At 34.5% G+C, this 24,623-nt stretch overlaps 1 protein-coding gene across 3 annotated transcripts in view; it reads left to right on the forward strand.

Moving 5' to 3' along the window:
- The window catches only part of FOCAD (focadhesin), a 270,313-nt gene that overhangs the window by 76,526 nt on the left and 169,164 nt on the right, over nt 1–24,623 (forward strand). For all 3 annotated transcript variants that reach the window (XM_023533725.1, XM_023533726.1, XM_023533727.1), the window contains exons 10-11: nt 1,782–1,984; nt 7,758–8,015. In XM_023533725.1, coding sequence (XP_023389493.1) covers nt 1,782–1,984; nt 7,758–8,015 — 461 coding nt within the window. The remainder of the gene's footprint in view (nt 1–1,781; nt 1,985–7,757; nt 8,016–24,623) is intronic.

Here is a 24,623-nt window from a genome sequence, read left to right on the forward strand (position 1 = left end):
AAGATATTTACCATAAATTTCACCATTTTTAAATGTACAATAAAGTGTCTTTTTAGTAAATTTACAGAGCTGTGCAACCACTACCACAATCTAGTTTTAGAACTTTTCCATCACCCTCTACCCAAAATTTTTTTGTGCCTATTTGCAGTTAATCCTCATTCCTGTCCTCAGCCCCAGACAAATACTGATATGCTTTCTGTCTCTATACCTTTTTGTGGGTATTTCATATAAATGGATTTTGTTTTTTGACAAAAGGAAATTCCAGTGCTATCAAAAAACCACATTTTTAATTCTAAAGCTACATATCTTTGTTGGGTATCATGTATAATAGTGATACAGGATCAAACTCTCCAGTACTTCTCTTATTTGTTGGATAGCAGACTTTTTGTTTTGTAAACCACTGTCTCTGATTTGAAGTTACTTTAGTTAGATTGAATAATTCTGTTGAAAAGTATTGAGCCAGTACGTCTTGTTGAAAAGTAAAACAAGACCATTGTTTATTGTATTGGGAAAGAGTGGTCAAAGAAATAGCATAACCTGTATCGATTATTTCAAATTTGAAATGTACAGCAATAATACAATTTAATGTTTATTATCAATAGTCTTGATTCTAAATAACAATTTATAAAAATACCTGGAAGATTTATAATAAAGAATATATAAACATTTGTATTATATGCATTTCCTTCCTGTTTTGTTAAAGATAATGGATTTTCATGACTTCTCAAAGACAGTTATGGGGTAAGATTACTATTTAGCCAAAAAAAGTATAAATTAGTAGTGTTAGAATAACAAGTACTTTATAATATGTTCAGATTTGACTTCTAGATGATTTAATAAAATACTGGCAACTCATTAAAATGAGTTAAGGCTTGTATATGTTTGTGTGTGTGTGTGTGTGTATATACACACACACACACACACATACACACACACACATACACACACACACACACACACACAATATATATATATATATATTTTTTCCTTCGGTGTGGTGGGGAAATCAGTTGATTATTTTGATAATCTAGCTCGGAAGTCTATGAATAACAATTTTCAATAAATTAGGGTTCATTCAATAACCATGAAAAAAGTATGTTTATTCCCTAACTTGTTCTGTTAATAGTCTAGGGAAGCCTATACATGTAACTATGTTATTATACATTTGTATGTATATTTCTGTTGTGTAAGTTGAGTTTCCATAATAAAGAATTATTTATAAAAATAGGTTTGATTATTATGCTGGTTGTGGACTTTGAGATTTTGCTGATCTACTTATTAGTAATTACAGCTGAAGGACAGCCCTGCCTCACCTTGTTTACTTACTCATCACTTAATACAGTTCTCAGCTGGGTTTGTAAGGGAAGTGCATACTTTGGACTTGTTATCTGCTGATTAAGAACTCCATGCTCTCTTGGCACTGTTTGTTGAAGGCAGTAGAACGACGTGACAAAATATAAGGACAAAAATTGAACTATATTTTAAAAGAAATTTATATTGACCAAAAGAAGAGTTGGTTTATACTTTATGATATTTGATATTTGTTTTTTCTAAGAGTATCAAGTTTTTAGTTACATACATTAACAGCTTATTTTAGAAAAAAATAGTTAATTTTTGTGTTCTTTTTATTTCAAAAAAGATAAGATTTATCATCTTAGTTGCACGTCTGACTCAATTGTAAAGGGGTAAGAAAACTTCTTGGAATCATTCTTAAACAAAATAACATTTTGTTAACTGTGGCATTAATTTTTAAAATCATGAATTGTTGTTTTGATGAATAGCTTTGAAGCTCCTCTCTTTTGCTGATGGTCAGAAAATTCCAAAATCATCCTCGCTGCTAGTGATGCCAGTTCTGCAGATATTATCTTCCACTGCCTTGGAAGACTGCATATCCCCAGATGAAGACAGTCCCTCTAGGCAGCAGTTGGCTCTGAATCTTTTAGAAATGGTACAGCAGGAGTGCTACAGAGACGACCACCAAAAGGTAATGACGTTCATCCTTGTTTCTCTTAAAGGTAAAGTGGTAATGTGGGATTTTTGTCTATAAAGATAACCTTACCTCCTGATGAAGTATCTGTTTGGGTTTTAACTCAATCATTGTGAACTTTACCATTCTCTCAGGCAGTGGTGTAGATGTTAGTATATTCTTCTGAGTGGTGAGAGGGGAGGGTAGTCTTGTTGAAAAATAAGTTTTAGAAGTGCTATGTAATCTTTTTTCCTCTTTGAGTTTCCAGTGTTCATCAGTAGCTAAAGGTCCTAAGGAATCCTGCAGAAAAGAAACATTCGGTTTAACATAGTGCTTCTCTAACCATATTTGAATATCGATCCTTTTTTTCTCATCATACTGTTTAGTAAGTGCAGCATATTGATCTGGGATAGTCCAAGATGGGAAATCTCCTTGAATGCCTGGAAGTTCCAAGGTCCGTAAGAACTAAGACTTTATTTTTGAATGTGGTAGCTTATGCCATATTCCCTGGCATAATGGCTGTTGGTGTCTCCTTAGGTGCCTCTAATCTGCTGCCTTCAATTGGAAGACAGCAGGACTGTCACACCCCATTCCTCCCTCTGCCTGCTAAGCATATCCCATTCTGCTTTGTCAGTCTCACTGTTCCTTTTACAATAATGTAAAAAGTATAGTCCATGTCTGTTAATGGCTGGGTTCTGGGCCTGCATTTGTTAGTCCTTTACTCTTTTGATATTTGTTTCGATTTTGATAAAATTATTACTTCCTAACTCCTACTTTTATGGGGATTAAATAAGGATTAAATAAGATAAAACTGGTGAAGCGTCTTAAGTTTCCACAGAGGCATTACATAAATGTGAGGTAGCGCCATAGTTGTTTCATCCGCAAAAGCAGGGAGACCTCTAATCATGTATCGTTAAATGTTCTAGCAGCAAAAATCCAGGCATTGTGATTCCTTGTTTGAGCCTGCAGCAAGAACTAGCCTATAGGCAAATTGAATGTATACTACAGATTCATAAATCCTAATTGTTTGACTGAAACTTTAAAACTTGAAATAGGTCATTGATTTTCATTGAGAGGAGGAAGTTCTTGCATCTGCCTAATAGGAATACAAGATGTCGCCAAAATTTCCTAGCAGTCTTTTACCTTTCCTCTGGACTTGCCCAATGATTGGATTTTGGGTGGGGATGGAGGGAGGGCAGGATGTACTGTGTCTAAGAGTTGTGTTCCTTTAAATCATGAGTGATATTTACTGAGAATCACCCTGACTCTAATATTTAAGTATTCATCTTACTATTTGCTCAGGTGTATGAGTCTTATTATTCAACACTAATAGCTAGGCTTTCTCTTCAGCTGGGGAAGAGGGAGAAGGAAGGAATACTATTAGGGCTATAAACATCCTCCTAATAATGGTGCGCTGCTTTGAGGCTTTGAGTAGATATATGATTACCCTTCTAAAAAATCAAGCCACAGTTTACAGTTGGCTTTTTTTTTTTTTGCACCAGTCCTGGACTCTATATTCTAAACATACTTATAAATTCAACACTCCCCAAACTCTGCAAGTCTTTTCCTGAATCTTTGATTTTTTGTCTCTTTTGCCTGATCTAGTCATTCTTTAGGATCCAGCCAAAAGTTCTCAGCCTTCCTGAGTCAGAATTCATTTACTCTTTTTTTTTTTTTTTTTGTATCCCTAGCACTTTATTCAATAGTGTTGTGTCTTAATTTAAGGGGTTACGTATTTGTACCTCCAACAATTCTGTGAGCTCACTGAGGGAAAGAACCCAGGCCCTTTTCATGCTTTGCTTTTATTTTCTAAGCATGTTAATATTTAAATTGCAACACTTGTTGAACTTTTTGTATTTTTTCAACTCTGTGTTTCTGCTTTATCTTTTTCAGGTGATCATAGATATAAGATAAGATATGTGAGCCACTTGTTAAATTGAACACTTTCCTATTTTTCACATACTTAAAGAAATAACATCCTAGGTTATCTTTGCATCCTCAACACCTGACCCATTGTTTACCACGTGGCAGACATTCAGTAAATTTCTGTTCAGCAAGGAATGTGTGAATCTGATAATTTCACTTATCATCTTGATTTATTACAGAGAGATCTTTGTATAAAAACCACAGATTTTTTAGTTTTTATTTTTATTATTTCATTTTAGATTGGTGACTCTGACTTAGAGTATTTGATTTACAACTACAGCAGTTCTTCAGAAGCACACTGCTTCTGGCAAACGAAAACAAGGGTAGATATCCTGCACCATGCAATTCTGTATTACCTGTCCTCTTTCTGAAGTGTTGATAACCATGAAATAAAACAGATTTTTAACTTATTTCAAATTTTAAGAATTAAAAAATGTAAGATAGCAAAGCAGTTATTCATCTCTTTAAAATAAAAAAAAGATATAATCTAATAAGCTTTTAATATTTCTTAGTGTTGTGTGGAAAACAGGATCCTTTTCTATTAGGCTAATAAATGTGATATTTAAAACCACCAATTTGTGTTCTCTTAGGTGAAAAAAAAATCAAACACTTGTAAATTCTAAACTGCTTAAAATCTTGCTACCCCTGCCCCCAGAGAATGTGGTGGAGGGTGGAGGTGGGGTGGAAGGAAAGAACCATTGTATGAGTCAGGGTTCAGTCAGGAAAGAGAAGCCATAGTGGTAATTTGAACAAAGAAGTGCTTAATAAAAAGAATTAATAACTAGTAAATAGCAAACATTTCAGACTTCCAGGGAAACAGTAAATCAGTGGAAAGTTGAGGTAAACTGGTTTCTTAAAAGCTTTTGGTTGGAATTTAAAAAGAATTACCAAGACTTAGAGCTTGTGCTTCTATCATTATCTTCTGAATAACATGGATACTGAGGATGGTATATGTTCTTTTGGTGATAATCGACCATTTGAAAGCCTCTCAGCCCTTGACTAGATTCTTAATAGAGGTAGAGAGCAGAAAGACCTTGAGACTTTACCTAGTCCAGTCTTCTGTTTCTGGTCTGGTGAGTGATTAAATCCCTTCTAGCAAAAACCTGTTCTACTTTTCATGGTCTCCAGGGTGAGTTTCCATGCCCCTTCTCCTGATCAAATCTTGACTCAATTTTGTTAAGCCTCGTTTAATTATTATGATAGATGAACAGTTATTCTTTAAAGTTAATGAAAATATATATTGTTCACCTGTATTCACAATTTCTTTTTTAGACCTCTTTAGACAAAGAAGTATTACTAGCAGATGTCTGCTTTATTAATACTTAACTGAACATTTTTTATTAAAAGCTTTTTAAAAATAAAGATAATCAATTCTTTTATGTCTATAAAAGATGTTTTATAACCATTCACTGAAATGTTATTTTTTCTATGGTTTCTTTTTTTAATTGAGATGTAACTTGCCTAACATCATTAAGTTTTATTTTTAAACACCTACTTTCTTCTCTGAAACACAGAGCCTATCAGTGCTTTCACAGGTCCTCCCACAGGCTGTGGGGCCAGGATTTGGTGGCTGGTGCTGAAAATCCTTGGTTGCATCTTTGCCCTGGGGACCGTTCCAGTGGGCCATGCCTGCCATGCGCTGTGATAGAGAGACTGTTCTGTGATGTCTTATTCAACACTGTGCCTTTCTCCTGCTACTCTAACCTTAGACAGACAAAAAACAGAGCCTAAACCTGGACATAATACTTCAAGTAGGATTGCTTTTCTCTTACAGTGTGTTTACTCTAACATATCTCTGTAATGTTGCTGCTTTCAACTTAATTATGGTTCATGGTGATTTCCAATTATTTTCTTTTATGCCCATATCCACCAGTTTTATTTTTCCTCTCCTAAAGATGACAGTGATAATATTTCTCTGTATTTTGCAACTTTAGGTACTGTGCTAGGTTCTTTATTGACATTGTCTCATTATCTACCTCAATAATCTGGGCAGGAAGGTAGTCGTAACTCCCATTTTACAAATAAGAAAAGTAAGGCTCTGAGAAATTGCCTAACAGCTGAAATCCTCATCTTTTAAATCTCAAATCAAACGCTGTTTGTCATTAGTCTAAAGAAATTGACTTGTCTTTAATGAATTTCATCTTGGGAAAAAATCTTTTAGAGGGAGCGCTATAAATTTAGATATTTAATTTTATAAAATTTATAAAATTTGATTGTCTAGTTTCTACTCTCTCAAATTGAAAATGAAAATTAGTGTATATTTCTTTATTTGTCTAGATACTTTTCTTTGCATATACAAACAAATACAAATATACAATCTCTCCACACTCCAACCCTTAAAAAAAAAAATTGGTAGTATTCCAGGCAAAATATTTGTAACTTGTATTTTCATGTGGGACATCTTTTCATATCAATAAAGATAGAGCTTCCTTGTTTGTTTTTAAAGTGACGTTTGCTTTCAAATAAATATTATCTCCACTCTTAAGCATATACTTAAGATACTGAAGACCTATGTCCTCACAAAAACTTACAGGAATGTTCATAGCATTATTCATAAAAGTGGAAATTAATGGACATTGGTCCATTAATTGATGAATGGATAAACAAAATATTGTATATCCATACAATGGAATATTATTTGACAGTGACACGAAATATTGATACCAGCTACAATATGGATGAGCCTTGAAAACATGCTAAATTAAAGAAGCTAGTCAAAAAAGACTCCATGTTGTGTGGTTCCTATTATATGAAATAGCCAAAATAGAAACAGAGTGGATTAGTGGTTACTGCAGGTTGGAGTGGGGATCAAGAGAATGAAGAGTGATGGTTAATGGATATGGGATTTCCTTTTGGGGTAATAAAAATGTTCTAAAATTAGATAGTAATGACGGTTATAAAACTATCAATTACTAAAATCCACTGAGTTGTAAACTTTAAAAGGATGGATTTTATGGCATGTGAATCATATCTCAATAAAGCTATTAAAGTTTTTTATAAAGCTTAACTTTTACTTCCCATACTTTCAATTGTTATCCTTATTCATATAAGTTAACCTCCAATAATAGGACAGTTATTGGATAATTTAGAGATTTCTAAATTGTATCATTATACTCTAATTATTTTATTCATAGGCAATACTAATGTTTCTTTAATGTCTGTGGCTTCTCCTGAGCCATCTGGGCACTCAGCTCACCTTGGCAGAGTTCTATCCATTCTCTGTCCCTGACTGCACTACTTTATTACTGTAAGGAGCCATTTCTCAGATTGACATAAGCATAGCATCTTCTTTGAGTATCGTTTCAGTTTAGAGCTGTCAGGCTATTTCTTATTGCAGAAGTTATTCACAATTATTAATGAATTCCCAGGCTCCAGCTGAACCGACTCTATTCCTGTCAAAGTACTGTCGATTACAAAAAATGAATTGTCCTCAGTCCAAGTCTGCCATCTGCCCAGGGCTGCTTTTTACCAGGGATTGGAGTTGGGCAAATAGTGTTTTTTTTTTTTCTTTCTATTTTCCCTCTCATTGGTGAATATTTTCTTAGTGACAGTGGCTTTTTCCAAACTCTTTTGCCTCTGGATCTTATTTATTGATCCACTTTTTTTTTTTTCTGCTTTAACTGGGAGCAAATGGTAAATACAAGGAAAAATAGTGATAAACTGTTTTAGAGTTCCATATAACAGCTCTTTTCTCAATGTAATCCTATTAGCTCAAATATGTGCAGAGAGGTTTGGGGCAGGAATTGAACATTTTGTATTTTGTTGGGAGGATTGATTTCGTAATGAAATATAAAATATGAATGTCAAATATATTTCTATCAAATATATCTCATTTACTCATGTATTTTTTGTGTTTATTTTTCAGCTGCCCTACAAGCTTGTCTTCCCCATAACCAGCATGTATGGGTCAATATTTACAGCCTGGAGGATCCTTGAAGTAATGAGAGAAGAGTCTTCAGTGAGTGACTGGTTGGCTTCAGTAGAGTCATTGCTCCCTGTCACTACAGTGATCCCTGTGCATGTTTTTCTTCTGCTGGCTCACCTCCTTGTTGAAGATAAAGGAAGAAATCTTCGCCAAATACTGAAGGTCACTACAAAATTAGCCCAAGCAGATTCCTCTCAGGTAAAGCAAGAAAATAATGGAACAGGAATGGCTGTAAAGCTTAACTGTTGGAATTATAGATTATTCTTACTTCATGGATGATTTTTATCAAAGTTTTAATTATGGGTTGCTGTTCTTATGTTCCCAATTTGTTCTTTTTTTCTCCTTATGCTGAGTTAATGTATACTTAATGATGCAAACATTTCTTTAATGAGAACACATTTTGCAAGGAAATCTGCATATAATGCTATTCTGGTATTTTTGTTTATTGCTGAATTTGCTCCTTTGTAATGCTTTTGTTAACTCTTGGAGCCTATTCCAAAATGAATATCCTTTAGTTCTAAAATTGATCTTTTAATGTGGGCAAAAAATAATTCAGTTTAAAGTTACCTGTACGACAGGCATTAATCTTTTTGACTTGTTGAAATTTGATCTTATCTTCATTTAATAAACAAAAAAATTGTGTCCTTGCTATATATAGTACTGATCACTATGTTGGGATGTAAGGATAAACAATCATTTTGCTATCTTCCCAGGGCTTAGAGTGTAATAAGAAAACAGTCGGACATTAATAAGCTTCCCCCCACCACTTTTAAACTAACCATATATTTAGCATAGTACTCTAATTTTTTTCTATTGGGTAGAATCTCTAGAACACATTTCCTGTGAAGTGAAGGGTTTTCTTACCAAGTAGATATGGTATTTTTATTATTTCTTGTTTATTGGTATCTGTGCTTGTGTTTCTTTTCAAGCTTGGTGAGGGAAAAAAAGTCCATCTCTTTATGGAAAATTATGTGTTCCCTTAGGAAAAAATTGGTGGTGAAGGTGGATAAATGTTTAAGCTATGAAGTTAAAGTGTTTGGAATTCCTTTTTGTCCCCAATTTGTCATGTTTATTCCTTTTTGTCAGGGAAACAACTGCTGCTATCTCACAATTAGTTTTCCTTCTGACCAGACCTCTTCTGGTCTGATTCTGTAATGTACACAAAGTTCCTTTGCCTCCTACTTTATTTCTGCCTTCACCTTCTGTAATGATCTTGCTTCTACCAAATGTTTTCTTTCAGCGTTGACACTTTGTAGGATAATCTCTTTAGAATCGTTAACACACAGATAATGTCTGGAGATTATCTAAAAAAGTCATCTAGTGGGTTACTTGATCTGTGTATGCTGCCGATATTAAACATAGATGAGATCAATATGTGTATATATAGATACTCAGGAAATGCATCGAGTCTTTGAAATTCTAGGGTGATACTTTCTGTTATGAGTCACAGAAACCCATCTGTTTTAAACTGTTTTTATTAGCTCTAGAATTTAGAATAAACATGGCTTAGACAGTGTATTCATTGCAGTTTCTTTCTTCTCTGAATTGACTGGAAGCCCAAAGCCTTATAACCTTATATTCACAATCCAAAAGGAAGAGAGTGGTAGAGATATTTGGATTGGCTTTGCTTGGGTCAGGTGCCCAAATGGGATCAACCATTGGCCAGGATAATGGGGCACTTTAATTGGTGATCCTGGGTAGAATGGAGGTGGGTAAAGTGTCAGGGGCTTAAAATTATCTATGCCACCAGGATCATGTGGAATGAGGGAGGGATCAGTCCCTAAAGGAAAAATAGTTTCCTGGTAATAAAAGTGGGAGTATGTGAAATAGAAAAAAATGTGGAGAACTTCTCAATTAGTGTTTTGAGTTTCAGGTATGTTAAGATATTATCCCTGTCCCCCGCCAACTCTCAGCTGTCAGGGAGCCAGGTTGTCTAAGCTCAGGGTGCCAGAAGTCCTTTGCTGGTAGCTTCTGGCCACCTGGTGTTTCATTTATTCACCCTAGTATCCTTATAAACATTATTTTTCATGTGTGCCATGAAATGAAAAAAGTTGGGAAGCACTAGAGTGACCATTCAGGTTCATTTATTCAGTGAATGTTTATTAAGAAGCAGCGCTATAAATCGAAGTCGTTACATTCTTTTGGTTACTTTTTGGGTAGTTTTAAGTAATGAGGAAAAATACCTGGTGTAATTGTGTTTGTTAAGACGAATGGTGGGGTAAATGTTTAGATATAATTACTCAAATTCATGAAGAAACAAAGACAATATTATTAATAAGAACTTGGAAGTGGAGTTAAGTGTTTCGAAAAGGACAAAACAAGTATCCTAGAAGTAGGATATCAGATTTTTTCCCTCACTTTTCTTTATGAAGTGCCCATTTTATATCATTTCACTGGCCTTTAGCTACAAAGCAAAGCAGCCAAAAGAAGAGTGAATATTTTGAAAAAAACAAGTTTTCTGATTGTAAGTAGATAGTTGGAGTAGATTCTATTCAAATATTAGTGTTGCAATTTATTATTGGAGGAATGTTTTCTATTTCTTTAGGTTGACAAGACTACATGAAATGTATTCATATTCATGTGTGTTTGTCTTTTCTCACCTTATAAAAAGAAGCTATATTATGTATAAGCAATCATTGGCTTAAATTCATGTGGGAGTTGATAGTAAAGAAAAGTCGTGGACTACTAATGAGCAGGAGCTAAGTAAATAGGTAAGAGTAAGAATTTAGAGGCTGTCTTCTGCATCCATTTTGGTGGTCACTTAACCTCTATAGTAGAATTTGCTGCCTGCAGTACACTTATCTAAGTATTGTGTTTGTTTGACAAATATTGAAAGAGGGCCATATGTGAAGTATGTTTTGGTATTATTGTTATTCTAAAGTATTAATAGAAATTATTTTTAGTAATATTAGTTAATAGCAATACAAATTATCAATGTAAACTAATGATGTTAAATTAGTATTCATAATGGTAAGAAAATGTGCTTTTAAAAAAATGTGATTCTGTTACTTCCTGTTGTGCAGTTTGATGGATCTCCCTTTCCCAATGAGTTTTTAATCCTTAGTTTCTCACTTGATTTCCCTGTGGAATGCATTTTCCATTAGGTTTAATGCATGTAGGGCCATGGAAGATTATGACACTAAATAGTCTAAAGGGAACTGACCTTGTGAGTACCGTTTTAGAGTTGACTGGATACAGATGATGTTAAAATAACTAGATATCCAAAGCTATAGCAATAAATCAACACTTAAAAAAAAATAGTAAGAAACTTTTCCCCCCCATATCTTGAAATGCTGTCAGCAGTTACTAATAATCCCTATAGTTTTCTCACCTGGACATGAGACTTAATTTGCAGAAGATACAAGCTCAGCTCAGGCAGTGCTCAGTAAAAGTTGAATGCTTTTTTATGTTCTTGGAGGGAATGTCTTAGAGTGTCCTGGGGAGAGATCCAAGAATGAGCATCCTGTGTGAATTTCCATGGATCTTGAAAGTTTTAAATACATGGATTTACTTTAAAGACAGGTTTTTATATTATAGTCTGTGGTTATAATAAATGGAGTGCCAACTATTTCCTGAATTTCTGTCCCCCCGCCCCCTAGGCAATAGCAGTTGATAGATTCACATACTTTTTGGTTATGTTTATATAACACTTACTGCCTTTCTGACAACCGAGTAATGTTCTCATTATTATTTATTTATTTATTTTTACATTTTGAGATAAATTATTCAGGCTGCCTTCAGAGATGCCTGAATGACAGTCAGAGTACATGGCTTCATGTCTCATGTATAAAAGTGTCTAGTTGGCCTTATTCTTTCCTCTTCAGAGATAAAAAGAGAGCTATTTCCTACCTCTGATTTATCCAGGATCTGGTCACATATGGTATGAAACCGATGGTTATTGAATGTTAAACATAGGCTATAATGTGGACCTCAGGCCGAATGCAGACATGTTCTGTTTTATAGCTTTTTAAGGGTAATATCAAATCATATTTCAACCTTTAGCCAATGATTGACCAATCTGTGTAACATGATTGTGGACATTTTGGAACTGTCTAAGGCTGACATAACTTCCTTAAGAGGTTAATAACTTAATCAACAAGTGTTGATTGACATTCTATTTCCCCATCTATGAGAGCCCAGCATAATGACATCTCACTTGTGAAGAACCACATCTGGCTCTGTCATCTGCACTGGGTGCCTCCAGTACACAATAGGTGATAGCACAAGTTTTGTACTTATCCCATTCCATATACATGATTGTATCTTGCTTCTAAGACTTTCAACCAGAAACCTTACTTTTTCTTCCTCTATGCCTATCCTTCTCTTTCATTTATGATTTTATGTTTAGTTAGTTGCCAACTCTGACTTTGGATTCCAGTAATTGCCACCATGTTTCCTCTGGCAGCTTCAGGTACACTCTTCTATATCTACCTGGGACTCCCCCCACTCATCCCTCATGATGTTTCTCTGGCCCTTGACCCTTTGAGAAGGAAGAGGTATTACTTACCTTTTAAAACCTTCTCTAGTATCTATTAGCTTAGCTGTATTAACTATATTATTAGCTAATTACTTAGTATATACTTATTAATATATTAAATATATAGTAATTATAATTATTAGAAATATATTAAATATTATAGTTATTATATTAGCTATATTATTAACTGTAACTTCTCTTTAGCTGTTGGTATTGAGAGTTCCTCATTTGAAGCATTATATCCTAGAGAATAAGAGAAATGCTGAAGGAAGCTGTAAGTTCTGTGAAACTCAGTACCTCTTTCAAATCTTTGGTGCTTGCTTCTCTTGCTTGGAAGTGAGGATAGAGTTGTGTTTTTTGTTTTATTTTGTTTTTACTTGCATTTTACAACTCTGAGGCCACTTCTTTTTGATATTTTGGTTGTTAAGTCTAGCTAAAGGTCTTGCTTAATGGGAACAATTGCTATCTTTGATAATTTTATTTTATCCTTTAATGTTTTTAGGGCTTAATTTGTTCCATTTGTAAAAGTATACCCACTTTTGAGCCATTTGAAATCATTTATGTGGCTAGGTTCATGGCCCATGACTTACTGGTCTTTTAAAAGTCATATATTATCAAATAGTAAAAAGTTGACTTTCAAGGCAGAATCCTGTGATAGTTCTACTTAGGGTCATAAGCCATATTTTAACATAGCAAATGAATAGGAAATGTGTGAAATTTAATGGTCTGTAAGTTATGCTGAGAAAAGGAGAAAATATATTCTGCAAAAGAACTTGCACAAAGAGTCTTTGGACACTTTGCACTCTTCTATTGTCACCAAAGTTCTGTGAATTGCTACCCCCTGAAGTCAGTCTGCTTCCTGAAGTCTGGTTGTTTTTCACACTAGCGAAAAGAAGCCAGAATATACAGTACTTTCAATAAAGAACATTAAGATAAGGAGTGCTATACTAGTATACCCTTGGAGCTATCACATCGATTATGCCTAGAGCAAAATTGGGATGAGCTTGCCAGCATAAAGCGATTAGACAAAGAGAAACATGGACCAAATACAAAGTCAGATATCTGTTTCTTCCTGTGGCAATATGTTTATTTCTTCATTAGAAAACCCACATAGATATCTGTAGAATCATATGTTTTTAGCTGGCGTTTGAACCTTTTAACTTTTTACTTTTTTTACTTTTGTACTTTTTTACTTTTTCTTTTCTTTTCTTTTTTTTTTTTTTGCCTGAAGCCCAGAGTTTATGTTCAGGGAGGCAGTTCTGAGTTTCTTTGGAGGAGTCTATAGATTATAAATTTCTTAAAATTCTGACTGAAAAATTTATTTGTGATTTTCAGTTCAAACCTATATCACCGTGACACTAGCTTACTAATATACTGCAAGAAAAGTCATTTGTCTTGTGTCACTGAACACAGCGTATCAGAAATGGTGCGGGTTGATGAAGTTTGGTGAGGATAGGGCCCAGAACTGCACTGAGAACAGTGGAGACTGTCTGCCCCCATGTGAGTATCAGGTAACAGTAGCTTTGTCTCCTGGTTAAAATCTTAGGATTGGCTTCTCGTGCGGGTGAAAGACTCAGAGGGGAATCAGCACATTTTGTGGTAACTTTGAATTTTATAATGGGCATGAGGAATTCTGCTCAAGGGGAAAAATACACTGAAGTCCACCATTGCCTGAATAAAATTTTTCTAATTTAGTCAATGGGCAGGGAGGGAAGGGAGGGGGTATTGGTCCCTTGCCTACTTGCATCATGGCCAGACACCCTAAAGTGAGCTGCCAGTTGATATCCCTTATTATTCATTCTTCAGCCCAGCCCTTCCATAGTCAGCCCTTCAAATCAGAAGAGTCTTATTTAAGGAAACATTTTCTTACATTTACAGAAGAAACCCATGTCACCTCTCTAGGTTTAAATGTAGTCTACTCATTTAGAAGCTCAACTAAGTTCTTGAACAAAGTAATAGCTAATAAAAACAGCCAATATTTACATACTTTTCTGTACCAGTCACTATTCTAATCATTTTATTTGCATGTATTCATTGACTCTCTGAATACTCGGCCCTTTAAGTTTGGGGTACCACCACTGTTTAGGAACTGAGGCACAGAGTTCGATTAACTTCCCCAAAGTTGCACAGCTAGTAATTGGCAAAGGCAGGATTCAAACTCAGCACGTATGGTTCCAGATCTGCGCTGTTTACCCAATATGCTCTACTCTCTCTCCACAACTTTTAGTTAAAACATTTTAAAAACATTTTTGAAAGTAAAGAAGATTCATTAGCTTTATATTTTTTTAGAATGGCCTAGTCAGTGTGAAGGTAATTAAATGCTAAGAGAGGAAGGAACTTCAACATTTGTTTGAAATCTGGCCATCTCTTCAGTCTTGTGTGATTATTTCTGCCTTTATTATGCTAGCTTCCTTTGGCCCTTCTGTAAATAGGCAAATCACATTTAACCAGATATTTATACCTGAATAGAATATCTATACACAAAGTCATGACTTGTGTAAGCGCATATCAAGAGAAAGGCTGAGAAGGTCTAAGTGAATCAGCCTCAGTAAGCATGTTGTAATTTGAGTTATTGCTTAATGGTCAAAAATTAACTTTTTTTGTTCATTCATTTTTAATGACAGTAGGAAGATTCTAAAATCTAATCAAATACAGGGATATTTTTTAGTGAATAAAAAATAGGTTATGGTATTTCCTTTATTTTGAAAAATGTTTACAAAATGTTGAGAAAATTACACCTTGGTTGTTAGTTTTGAACCATTTAAAAGGCCGGACAAGTTATACGGTTAATTTAGGATCTTGAAACAGCACAAAAGAATGAGTTATTCAGTAAATAGTCATGGAGAACCTCTTTGGGGCATACATTTTAATTGGAACTTGGGATACAAAGTCAGTTATTGGGGAACTCACAGTGTATAAGGAAGATAGGCTTCCAGTGTATTGATTGGACTTTTGGAGACCATGTGTCCTGTCATTCTTGTTTATTAGCATTCCTGTGGTAGTAGATCATGTCTGCATATAAGATAGTTTATGTATTTTTTTTCCCTACCTAAAACAAGCATATAAAAATATTTGTAACCTGAATTTGTCGTATCACAGAGTCAGACAGTACTAAAGATGAATGAAATGAGTAAGGACAAGTTAGCATTTCAAAGTGTTCTATAGTTATCTTAAATGAAAGCTTTTTTCAAAGAAATTTTCAGTAGATTACAATTAGATTTAAAATTCATAAAATGAATTCCTCAAGAGAAACTGTCTTACTTGTTTTTGTTTCCTGATAACCTTGAAGAGTTCTGGGCTTTGATAACGGTTTTTTTGCCTGATTGAATTAACACAAATATATTAGATGTATGTACCTTTCATCCTAGAAACAATAAACTGTTTTCTAATATTGTCATGTATTACCAAAACTAATAGAGGGAACAGTGTGGAGTCCAGGGAGAGAGATTAGGTTAGGTTAGATCATAGTAAAATCTTATTAAATAAAATCCTATTAATTTAGGATTCTGAGTAATTTGATGTAGGCTGAGTTAAAACATAAGCTGATGTGGAAGCTATTGTTTTTAGGCACTTTGGGTTTGCTCATTTGCATTAGTACAATGAATGTGACAATTTAAAATGATCAAATTATCTATTCATTAAGACATATCAGCAGGGACTGGTACTTGGCAACACTTGGCTAATTAGTTTGTTACAGTATTTTTGCGAAAGCAATTGAATTTTATTTCTTTAACATTTCTCTCTAATCCAGTCTTGTCTATCTTTATTGTTTCTACTAGCCTGAATTATTTTTAGTGATAATTATAGAGGTGGCATTTTACTCTACTTATGTATATTTGTCAAATTGTATTCAATTTTTAATAGTGCAACTTGCTCAGCATTAAGTAGAATTTTCACTCAGCTTGAAATACTGTAGATACCTCGTTTTTATTAGGTCCTATTTTATTTGCCAAGCATTTTCAAGTCATTGATTTAGTCTATGTATGTATGTATGTATGTATATGGCAAACTTCCTATATGGCAGGTTCTAGTAATACTAAGATGAAAGGATATAGTCTTTGTTTTCAGAGATCCAAGAAAATTACTGTTCAGTACAGATGGTAATTGGCATTGTGGAGGTATGTAAGTATCTCTGGAACGTACATGAAGAGACTCACCAGTTTCTCTGATGCAGGGAAAAGGGGAGGCATTCTAGGCATGATGAAGAGCATATGCAAAGACGCAAATGTGTAGCAGGTCCCATTGGGGTAGTGACTGCAAGTAGTACTATATGAAACTGGGATATGCGTAAGGTAAGGGAAATTGATCTGGAGTGGATACTGGGCAAGCATTTGGAAGCAAGATCCTGAAGAACCTTGAAGTCAGATATAGAGGAGGTAAAGTTACATTAACAGGATGATACATTTTGGTGGGGACCTTAAGATATCAAAATGAGACAGAATACCTGGTAGAACTTGTAGAGCAGTGGGAATAAACCTCGATGTCTGAGTACTACTACGATATTTAACCCCTCACTTATATCAAGGGTCTAGAAGTTAGGAAATGAGAGGGTAGTTGAAAAGAAAAAGGAGAATTCTTAGAGAAGGTTGCTGGACTGCTGAGTCCTACAAGTGCTAGCCCCTTATTTTAAGCCTCATGACAGGGACTTCAGCAGAACCCCACGTCCCCCCATCCAGCTGGACGTGTATCCCTTGCAGTTGGAGCCTACAGATGTATATGGTGGGTTGGCGACTACCCAAAAATCTAAAAGAGAGTGATGGGCTGGCTAGCTCTGGTGATGGTAGAAGCGAAGGAGAGAGTACTGCAGTATTGGCATGCCTAGTTGTCAAAGCAAAAGGTGTATTAGTGTGTCCTGTAAAGAAAATGTGGGCAGCACGGGCAAGAGAACTACAATAGAATTGTCTCATCTCATTTTATAGGTCTGCTTAGCGGGTATACAGGCCTCTGCTGAGAGAAGCAGTATTCCTAGAGGGAGTGGAACAATTAAACCAGAAGAGAGCATCTCACCTGCCTCAAAAGTCTAAAGAGAACTTAATCTTGTAGGCTTGGGCTGTTTGCCATGAGCAGTAGGAGAATCCTTTTGGGGCATGTGAGCTGTAAAGACAGTCTGAGCCTGTAGCAAAGGAGTGCTGACACTGCTCCTCAGAGGAGTCTGCCCAGATCCAGAGATGGAAAGGGGAAGCTAAGTCTATCAGCATCAATTAAAGGTAGTGAGGTTAAGGGAACCCCTGAGAATTCCTCCAACTGTCACTATAGCCCTTCTTTTCCTGCAGAGATTCTAGATTTAACCACCTTAATCTCATCAGCCAAGCAGTAAGAAATGTATATTTGTTCTTAAGGTTTTGGCTTCTGTGGGCAGTGAATGATGGCAAACCATTTATTGTAGTAAAGATTCCAGATGGTTGGTTCATTTTATACCTTTACTTTTGGTTTCCACTTTTCAATTTTTTTGCACTTTGCTGAGGTTTACAAACAGAGGGCTCAAAATTCACTATCTGAAGCTTTTCTCAGTAATGTCATATTATCTTTATAATTAATGGTGCATTGCTGAAATTGAAGCATAAAAGTAATTGCAGTAACCAGTTATGCCCATTCTATCCCTTTTCATGTTTTTCTTCCTTTGAGACATTAGTGGAATTTTATTTTACCCACATGAAACGAGGAACCTTATGCACATTTCTGTTGCCTGGTGGAGAATTCTTGGTACCTGTTTTACAGTGCTCAGTGAGCATTTGATGAGTTCTTAGTTATTTTTGAAGCCAGGGAGGGTTCAGGCAATGGTCTGCAAAATTGCTGAAGAAAGTCCAGGAATCTTTTTTAAAACAGAAAAATGAAGAATCATGCATGCATGTATTAGGTTGTCTTAAATCAAATCCTAGCTGAAGCTGTAGTGACACATGCTGTTCGTGAAAGACTTAATATAGTCCTTCTAATCGGATGAATTGTCTTGTTGTGCAAAAACTGTTATTACACTGTGTGTGAAACCAACCATGCTGCAAGGGGAAAAATTAAATCGCCTGACTGAGAGGTCACTTGTGAATAGTAACACAAGATCTATTACCGTTATTAGAGACTCTGGAGGACATTCACCCTTTTATGGTCTTTCAACTGCTGGAATGAAATATTTTAGTGGTAAATGACACCCTTCTGGGAAATCCTCCTAAGGATTCTCTTTTTTTCTTTTTGGCTGTTTGTATGCTTAAAAAGCGGGGGAGGGGCTTCGGGGAAAAAATTACATTGTTCCTTTCAGATCACTTAAAAATTTTACTTATTTTTGATTTGGTGTGATGACAATTGCCATTGAATGTTCCTCATTACACCATTTTTAATCTGGTTCTCTTAGAACCACACTTTATCTTTCATAACATGTCATGCATATTCTGTAATCTTTTCCGTAGGGAAATTCATGCTAACATGAGAGTTTATGTCAAAATCTGGATTAAGCACTTTAAAATATATGAAATGAAAAGTCTGTCTGCTTATTTTGTCGATTTTTCTTTTAAGGGTCTTTTGAGTGTATATAAGGAAGATTATATGAGTATGTATTTTAGTTCTTCATGGCAACCCTGTTGATGGTAAATATTTTAAGAAATATTTTGAGAAGTATTTGAATAGCTATGGATCTGAGATGAAGCTTTATAACACAGTTATTAAATTGGGAACCAGAGTTCCCTTCCAATGGATTATATTCATTATAAACTGTCAATCCATTCATTATAGTTTATTACCACTCTGGAACTTTCTGCCTTTTTGCTCTATGGTGAGATTAGGTTTGGTGGAGATAAGAAAGAAATAAGAATAGCTACCAATAGCATTACAAATGATCTGGGTAATTTTTTTGTTAATTTTGAAGTCAAATTACTGACTTTTTCCCTTCCCATTATTTGACTTCAGTATCTTTTTTCATTCTTTTTTCTAAGCTTCTTTACTTTATTGCCTAAAAGATATGGAACTGTTAGAGTTATGTGAATAGTCATATAAATTCTGTTGGATTTCTCTATGCCCGCTTTTGTTACAGGTATTTTGATCAGTTCATTAAAACATATCTGTTGAAATGGGAGTTTTTAGAAGAAGGAATAGAGAGAAGGGAATACATTGTCAGTAGGAGTAATACATAGATATTTGAGTTTCACCTGGAAATAAAAATAATTTAGTAAAATGGGAGATAGAAACCCTTTGTCAGGTTGCTAATGAGAGGCTTGACCTAGCTGCTGCTGCTGCAGCATCTTTGGGGATGATGAGAGATGCAAAATGCGCTGTTGCTAGGCAACTCTCTTGGCTGCCTTTGGAGCAGGTTCATATGTGCTAAGAGCTAATGAATCCTCATGTCTGCTCTTTGAAACTGTTCAAAAGCCAATGAAGACATACCCAGACATTTAGCATTTACAAGTACCTGAACCATTCTTGTCATGTCATTTACTCATTAAAAATTAAGTTGACCATTAATGTATACTAAATATTGCTTACTTTTTCAAGATAGACAAAGATTTGAGCCCTAATAAATATATTTTCAAAAAGGATTTCAATAAGGAATGACTTGGTTCTGACCGATGCTAGTCAGATTATTCTATGTGAAGGCTATTTTAAATTTGAATGCTTTACTTTTTCCCCAAAGTGTTAAGTTACTGAAACTTGCCTCTTTAAGCCTCTTAGAAAGCTTTTAATTACACCATCTTCATGCCTTGCTCAAAACAAGAATATTTCCGAAGACCACAGGAATCTGGAACCCAGGATTAATTTTGTGGGTGGCCTGTCTAAAGATCCCCCTGCCCCCAAATCCTGGACAGTAGCCATAAGATAAGCCACAGAACATGAATTAAAGTCTGTTAAGAAGCATCACTGGATCAGATAATGAATTTAACTACTTGTAAGATCCCACCCAACTTCTAATACCTGTCTCTCAGGGGTGTTGTAAAGATTACAAGATCTTCTGCATGAAAAAACATTGTAAAACACCCTATAAATGATAGTTTTTGCAGTGATTTCTAAGGGATTCTCTAAATTCAGCAAACATTTTGTGTTGCTGGATTATTAGCTATTAGTCAGGCTTGTTAATTTTTAGTAGGATATGAGATAATTATAGTGGGATTTATTTGTAACATTATTTAAACTATACCTGTTTATTTATATTATTTTTATTATATTTTCATTGCATTAACCTATAATTTCTCTTAATGTCACAGAATTTAATATAATACCATGTGATAGAAGTCACTCAATAAATATTTATTACTTAAAATTGTGTAAACCTTCTGTATAGACTCTCTAAATGGAATTGTTTCATTACTTATAATATTGCAAAATATACTGGAGGTTGATGCCTGCGTTTTCTCATCTGTAAAATGTGAATAATAGAAGAACCCAACTAATTAACTTCATTGTGTGGATTAAATGAGATAATCCAGAGTATAGTACCTGGTTTATAATCAGTGCTCAAGAAAAGTGGTGTATTAAAATTGTAGTTGATTTTCATAGATCCTTTTATTCATTTCACAATTATTTATCTGTCGCCTCATGTTCTTGGAGCATTGCCAGGCTCTTTAGCAAGATAAACACGTTTCTTGCCCATTTGGCGCTTATTGTCATACTTCATTCCCCAACTATATGAAGAGATATTAATTGTTTTCTGTGTGTGCCTCTTTTTATGTGTGTGTGTATGTGTGTATGGGTGTTTTAAACTACATTTAGATACATAAAAGGAATGGAGAATAGTGCTGTTCAGTAGAAATATAATATGAGCCACATATATAGGTTTAAATTTTGTGGTAGCCACATAAAAAAGTGAAAATAAATAGGGAAAATTATTTTTAAAAATGTTTTACTATATCTGAAATGTTATTTCAATATATGATCTAATCAATTAGAACCACACTTTATCTTTCATAACATGTCATGCATATTCTGTAATCTTTTCCGTAGGGAAATTCATGCTAACATGAGAGTTTATGTCAAAATCTGGATTAAGCACTTTAAAATATATGAAATGAAAAGTCTGTCTGCTTATTTTGTCGATTTTTCTTTTAAGGGTCTTTTGAGTGTATATAAGGAAGATTATATGAGTATGTATTTTAGTTCTTCATGGCAACCCTGTTGATGGTAAATATTTTAAGAAATATTTTGAGAAGTATTTGAATAGCTATGGATCTGAGATGAAGCTTTATAACAGTTATTAAATTGGGAACCAGAGTTCCCTTCCAATGGATTATATTCATTATAAACTGTCAATCCATTCATTATAGTTTATTACCACTCTGGAACTTTCTGCCTTTTTGCTCTATGGTGAGATTAGGTTTGGTGGAGATAAGAAAGAAATAAGAATAGCTACCAATAGCATTACAAATGATCTGGGTAATTTTTTTGTTAATTTTGAAGTCAAATTACTGACTTTTTCCCTTCCCATTATTTGACTTCAGTATCTTTTTTCATTCTTTTTTCTAAGCTTCTTTACTTTATTGCCTAAAAGATATGGAACTGTTAGAGTTATGTGAATAGTCATATAAATTCTGTTGGATTTCTCTATGCCCGCTTTTGTTACAGGTATTTTGATCAGTTCATTAAAACATATCTGTTGAAATGGGAGTTTTTAGAAGAAGGAATAGAGAGAAGGGAATACATTGTCAGTAGGAGTAATACATAGATATTTGAGTTTCACCTGGAAATAAAAATAATTTAGTAAAATGGGAGATAGAAACCCTTTGTCAGGTTGCTAATGAGAGGCTTGACCTAGCTGCTGCTGCTGCAGCATCTTTGGGGATGATGAGAGATGCAAAATGCGCTGTTGCTAGGCAACTCTCTTGGCTGCCTTTGGAGCAGGTTCATATGTGCTAAGAGCTAATGAATCCTCATGTCTGCTCTTTGAAACTGTTCAAAAGCCAATGAAGACATACCCAGACATTTAGCATTTACAAGTACCTGAACCATTCTTGTCATGTCATTTACTCATTAAAAATTAAGTTGACCATTAATGTATACTAAATATTGCTTACTTTTTCAAGATAGACAAAGATTTGAGCCCTAATAAATATATTTTCAAAAAGGATTTCAATAAGGAATGACTTGGTTCTGACCGATGCTAGTCAGATTATTCTATGTGAAGGCTATTTTAAATTTGAATGCTTTACTTTTTCCCCAAAGTGTTAAGTTACTGAAACTTGCCTCTTTAAGCCTCTTAGAAAGCTTTTAATTACACCATCTTCATGCCTTGCTCAAAACAAGAATATTTCCGAAGACCACAGGAATCTGGAACCCAGGATTAATTTTGTGGGTGGCCTGTCTAAAGATCCCCCTGCCCCCAAATCCTGGACAGTAGCCATAAGATAAGCCACAGAACATGAATTAAAGTCTGTTAAGAAGCATCACTGGATCAGATAATGAATTTAACTACTTGTAAGATCCCACCCAACTTCTAATACCTGTCTCTCAGGGGTGTTGTAAAGATTACAAGATCTTCTGCATGAAAAAACATTGTAAAACACCCTATAAATGATAGTTTTTGCAGTGATTTCTAAGGGATTCTCTAAATTCAGCAAACATTTTGTGTTGCTGGATTATTAGCTATTAGTCAGGCTTGTTAATTTTTAGTAGGATATGAGATAATTATAGTGGGATTTATTTGTAACATTATTTAAACTATACCTGTTTATTTATATTATTTTTATTATATTTTCATTGCATTAACCTATAATTTCTCTTAATGTCACAGAATTTAATATAATACCATGTGATAGAAGTCACTCAATAAATATTTATTACTTAAAATTGTGTAAACCTTCTGTATAGACTCTCTAAATGGAATTGTTTCATTACTTATAATATTGCAAAATATACTGGAGGTTGATGCCTGCGTTTTCTCATCTGTAAAATGTGAATAATAGAAGAACCCAACTAATTAACTTCATTGTGTGGATTAAATGAGATAATCCAGAGTATAGTACCTGGTTTATAATCAGTGCTCAAGAAAAGTGGTGTATTAAAATTGTAGTTGATTTTCATAGATCCTTTTATTCATTTCACAATTATTTATCTGTCGCCTCATGTTCTTGGAGCATTGCCAGGCTCTTTAGCAAGATAAACACGTTTCTTGCCCATTTGGCGCTTATTGTCATACTTCATTCCCCAACTATATGAAGAGATATTAATTGTTTTCTGTGTGTGCCTCTTTTTATGTGTGTGTGTATGTGTGTATGGGTGTTTTAAACTACATTTAGATACATAAAAGGAATGGAGAATAGTGCTGTTCAGTAGAAATATAATATGAGCCACATATATAGGTTTAAATTTTGTGGTAGCCACATAAAAAAGTGAAAATAAATAGGGAAAATTATTTTTAAAAATGTTTTACTATATCTGAAATGTTATTTCAATATATGATCTAATCAAATTAGTGAAATATTTTATATATAATTTTTGTACTAAACCTTCCAAATCTGGTTTATAATTTACGCTTAAAGCACATCTCAATTCAGATGTGCTACATTGTAAGTGCTCATTAGCCACATGTGGCTAGTGGCTACTGTGTTGAATAATGCCGAAATAGTAAAAAATCTCTGCTCATTTTTTTGATATAAATGTAAATAAGAAATATGCTTCTTATTGATTTAATTTGCCGAAAATAGCCTCGCAGTCTCTATAGTGGAATAGAAGCTTAAAATGATTAAGAACATTAATACTTAAAACTGGGTTTTCAGGAATATACTAAGAGGGTAATAGAATCATGTAGCTTTATTTAAGTGGAAATAGCCAGTCTCAATACTTAACTTTGTAACCCTTCCTTCTGAAGTTAGTTGTGAGTTTAATTTAGCTCATGTTTACTGAGTATTTGCTGTGTGTGTGGTCCTGAGCAAATACAAAGAATAGGCACAGAGTTGCTGCCTGTAAGGTGTTCACAAGCTGGTGTGGGCAACAGTTTGGGGATTAATACTGTTACCCGAAGTATACTGAAAAGGTGTGCACAAAGCTAGAGTGACAAACAGTACTTAGAATATTCTTTTCCTAGAAAGGGGCGAACAGTTTATTATTTTAAAATATTTTTCATGGTTCTAAACTATTTCATAGTTGTAAATTATTATTTTCATGGTTAGTGCATGGATAGTCGAACTAACAGTTTGAAAAAGGAAGAACATGTACAAGTTCCATTAGCAAGAAGAAGGACTAGATGTGCCTTGAAAAATAATCTGAGCAAGAAGGTAGGGGAGACTTTATTCCCTGACATCATCTGTCTTCTATGGGCAGGAAATCTGACCTCAGTCTAATTCCTCCACTGAGCCTTTGCTGGGTTCTACTGCCACCTTGCCTACTTTCTACTCTTCTGCCTACTTGTCCTGTCTCTA

This window comes from Pteropus vampyrus, unplaced genomic scaffold (genome assembly GCF_000151845.1).
Source record: "Pteropus vampyrus isolate Shadow unplaced genomic scaffold, Pvam_2.0 Scaffold109, whole genome shotgun sequence".
Lineage (NCBI taxonomy): Eukaryota > Metazoa > Chordata > Mammalia > Chiroptera > Pteropodidae > Pteropus > Pteropus vampyrus.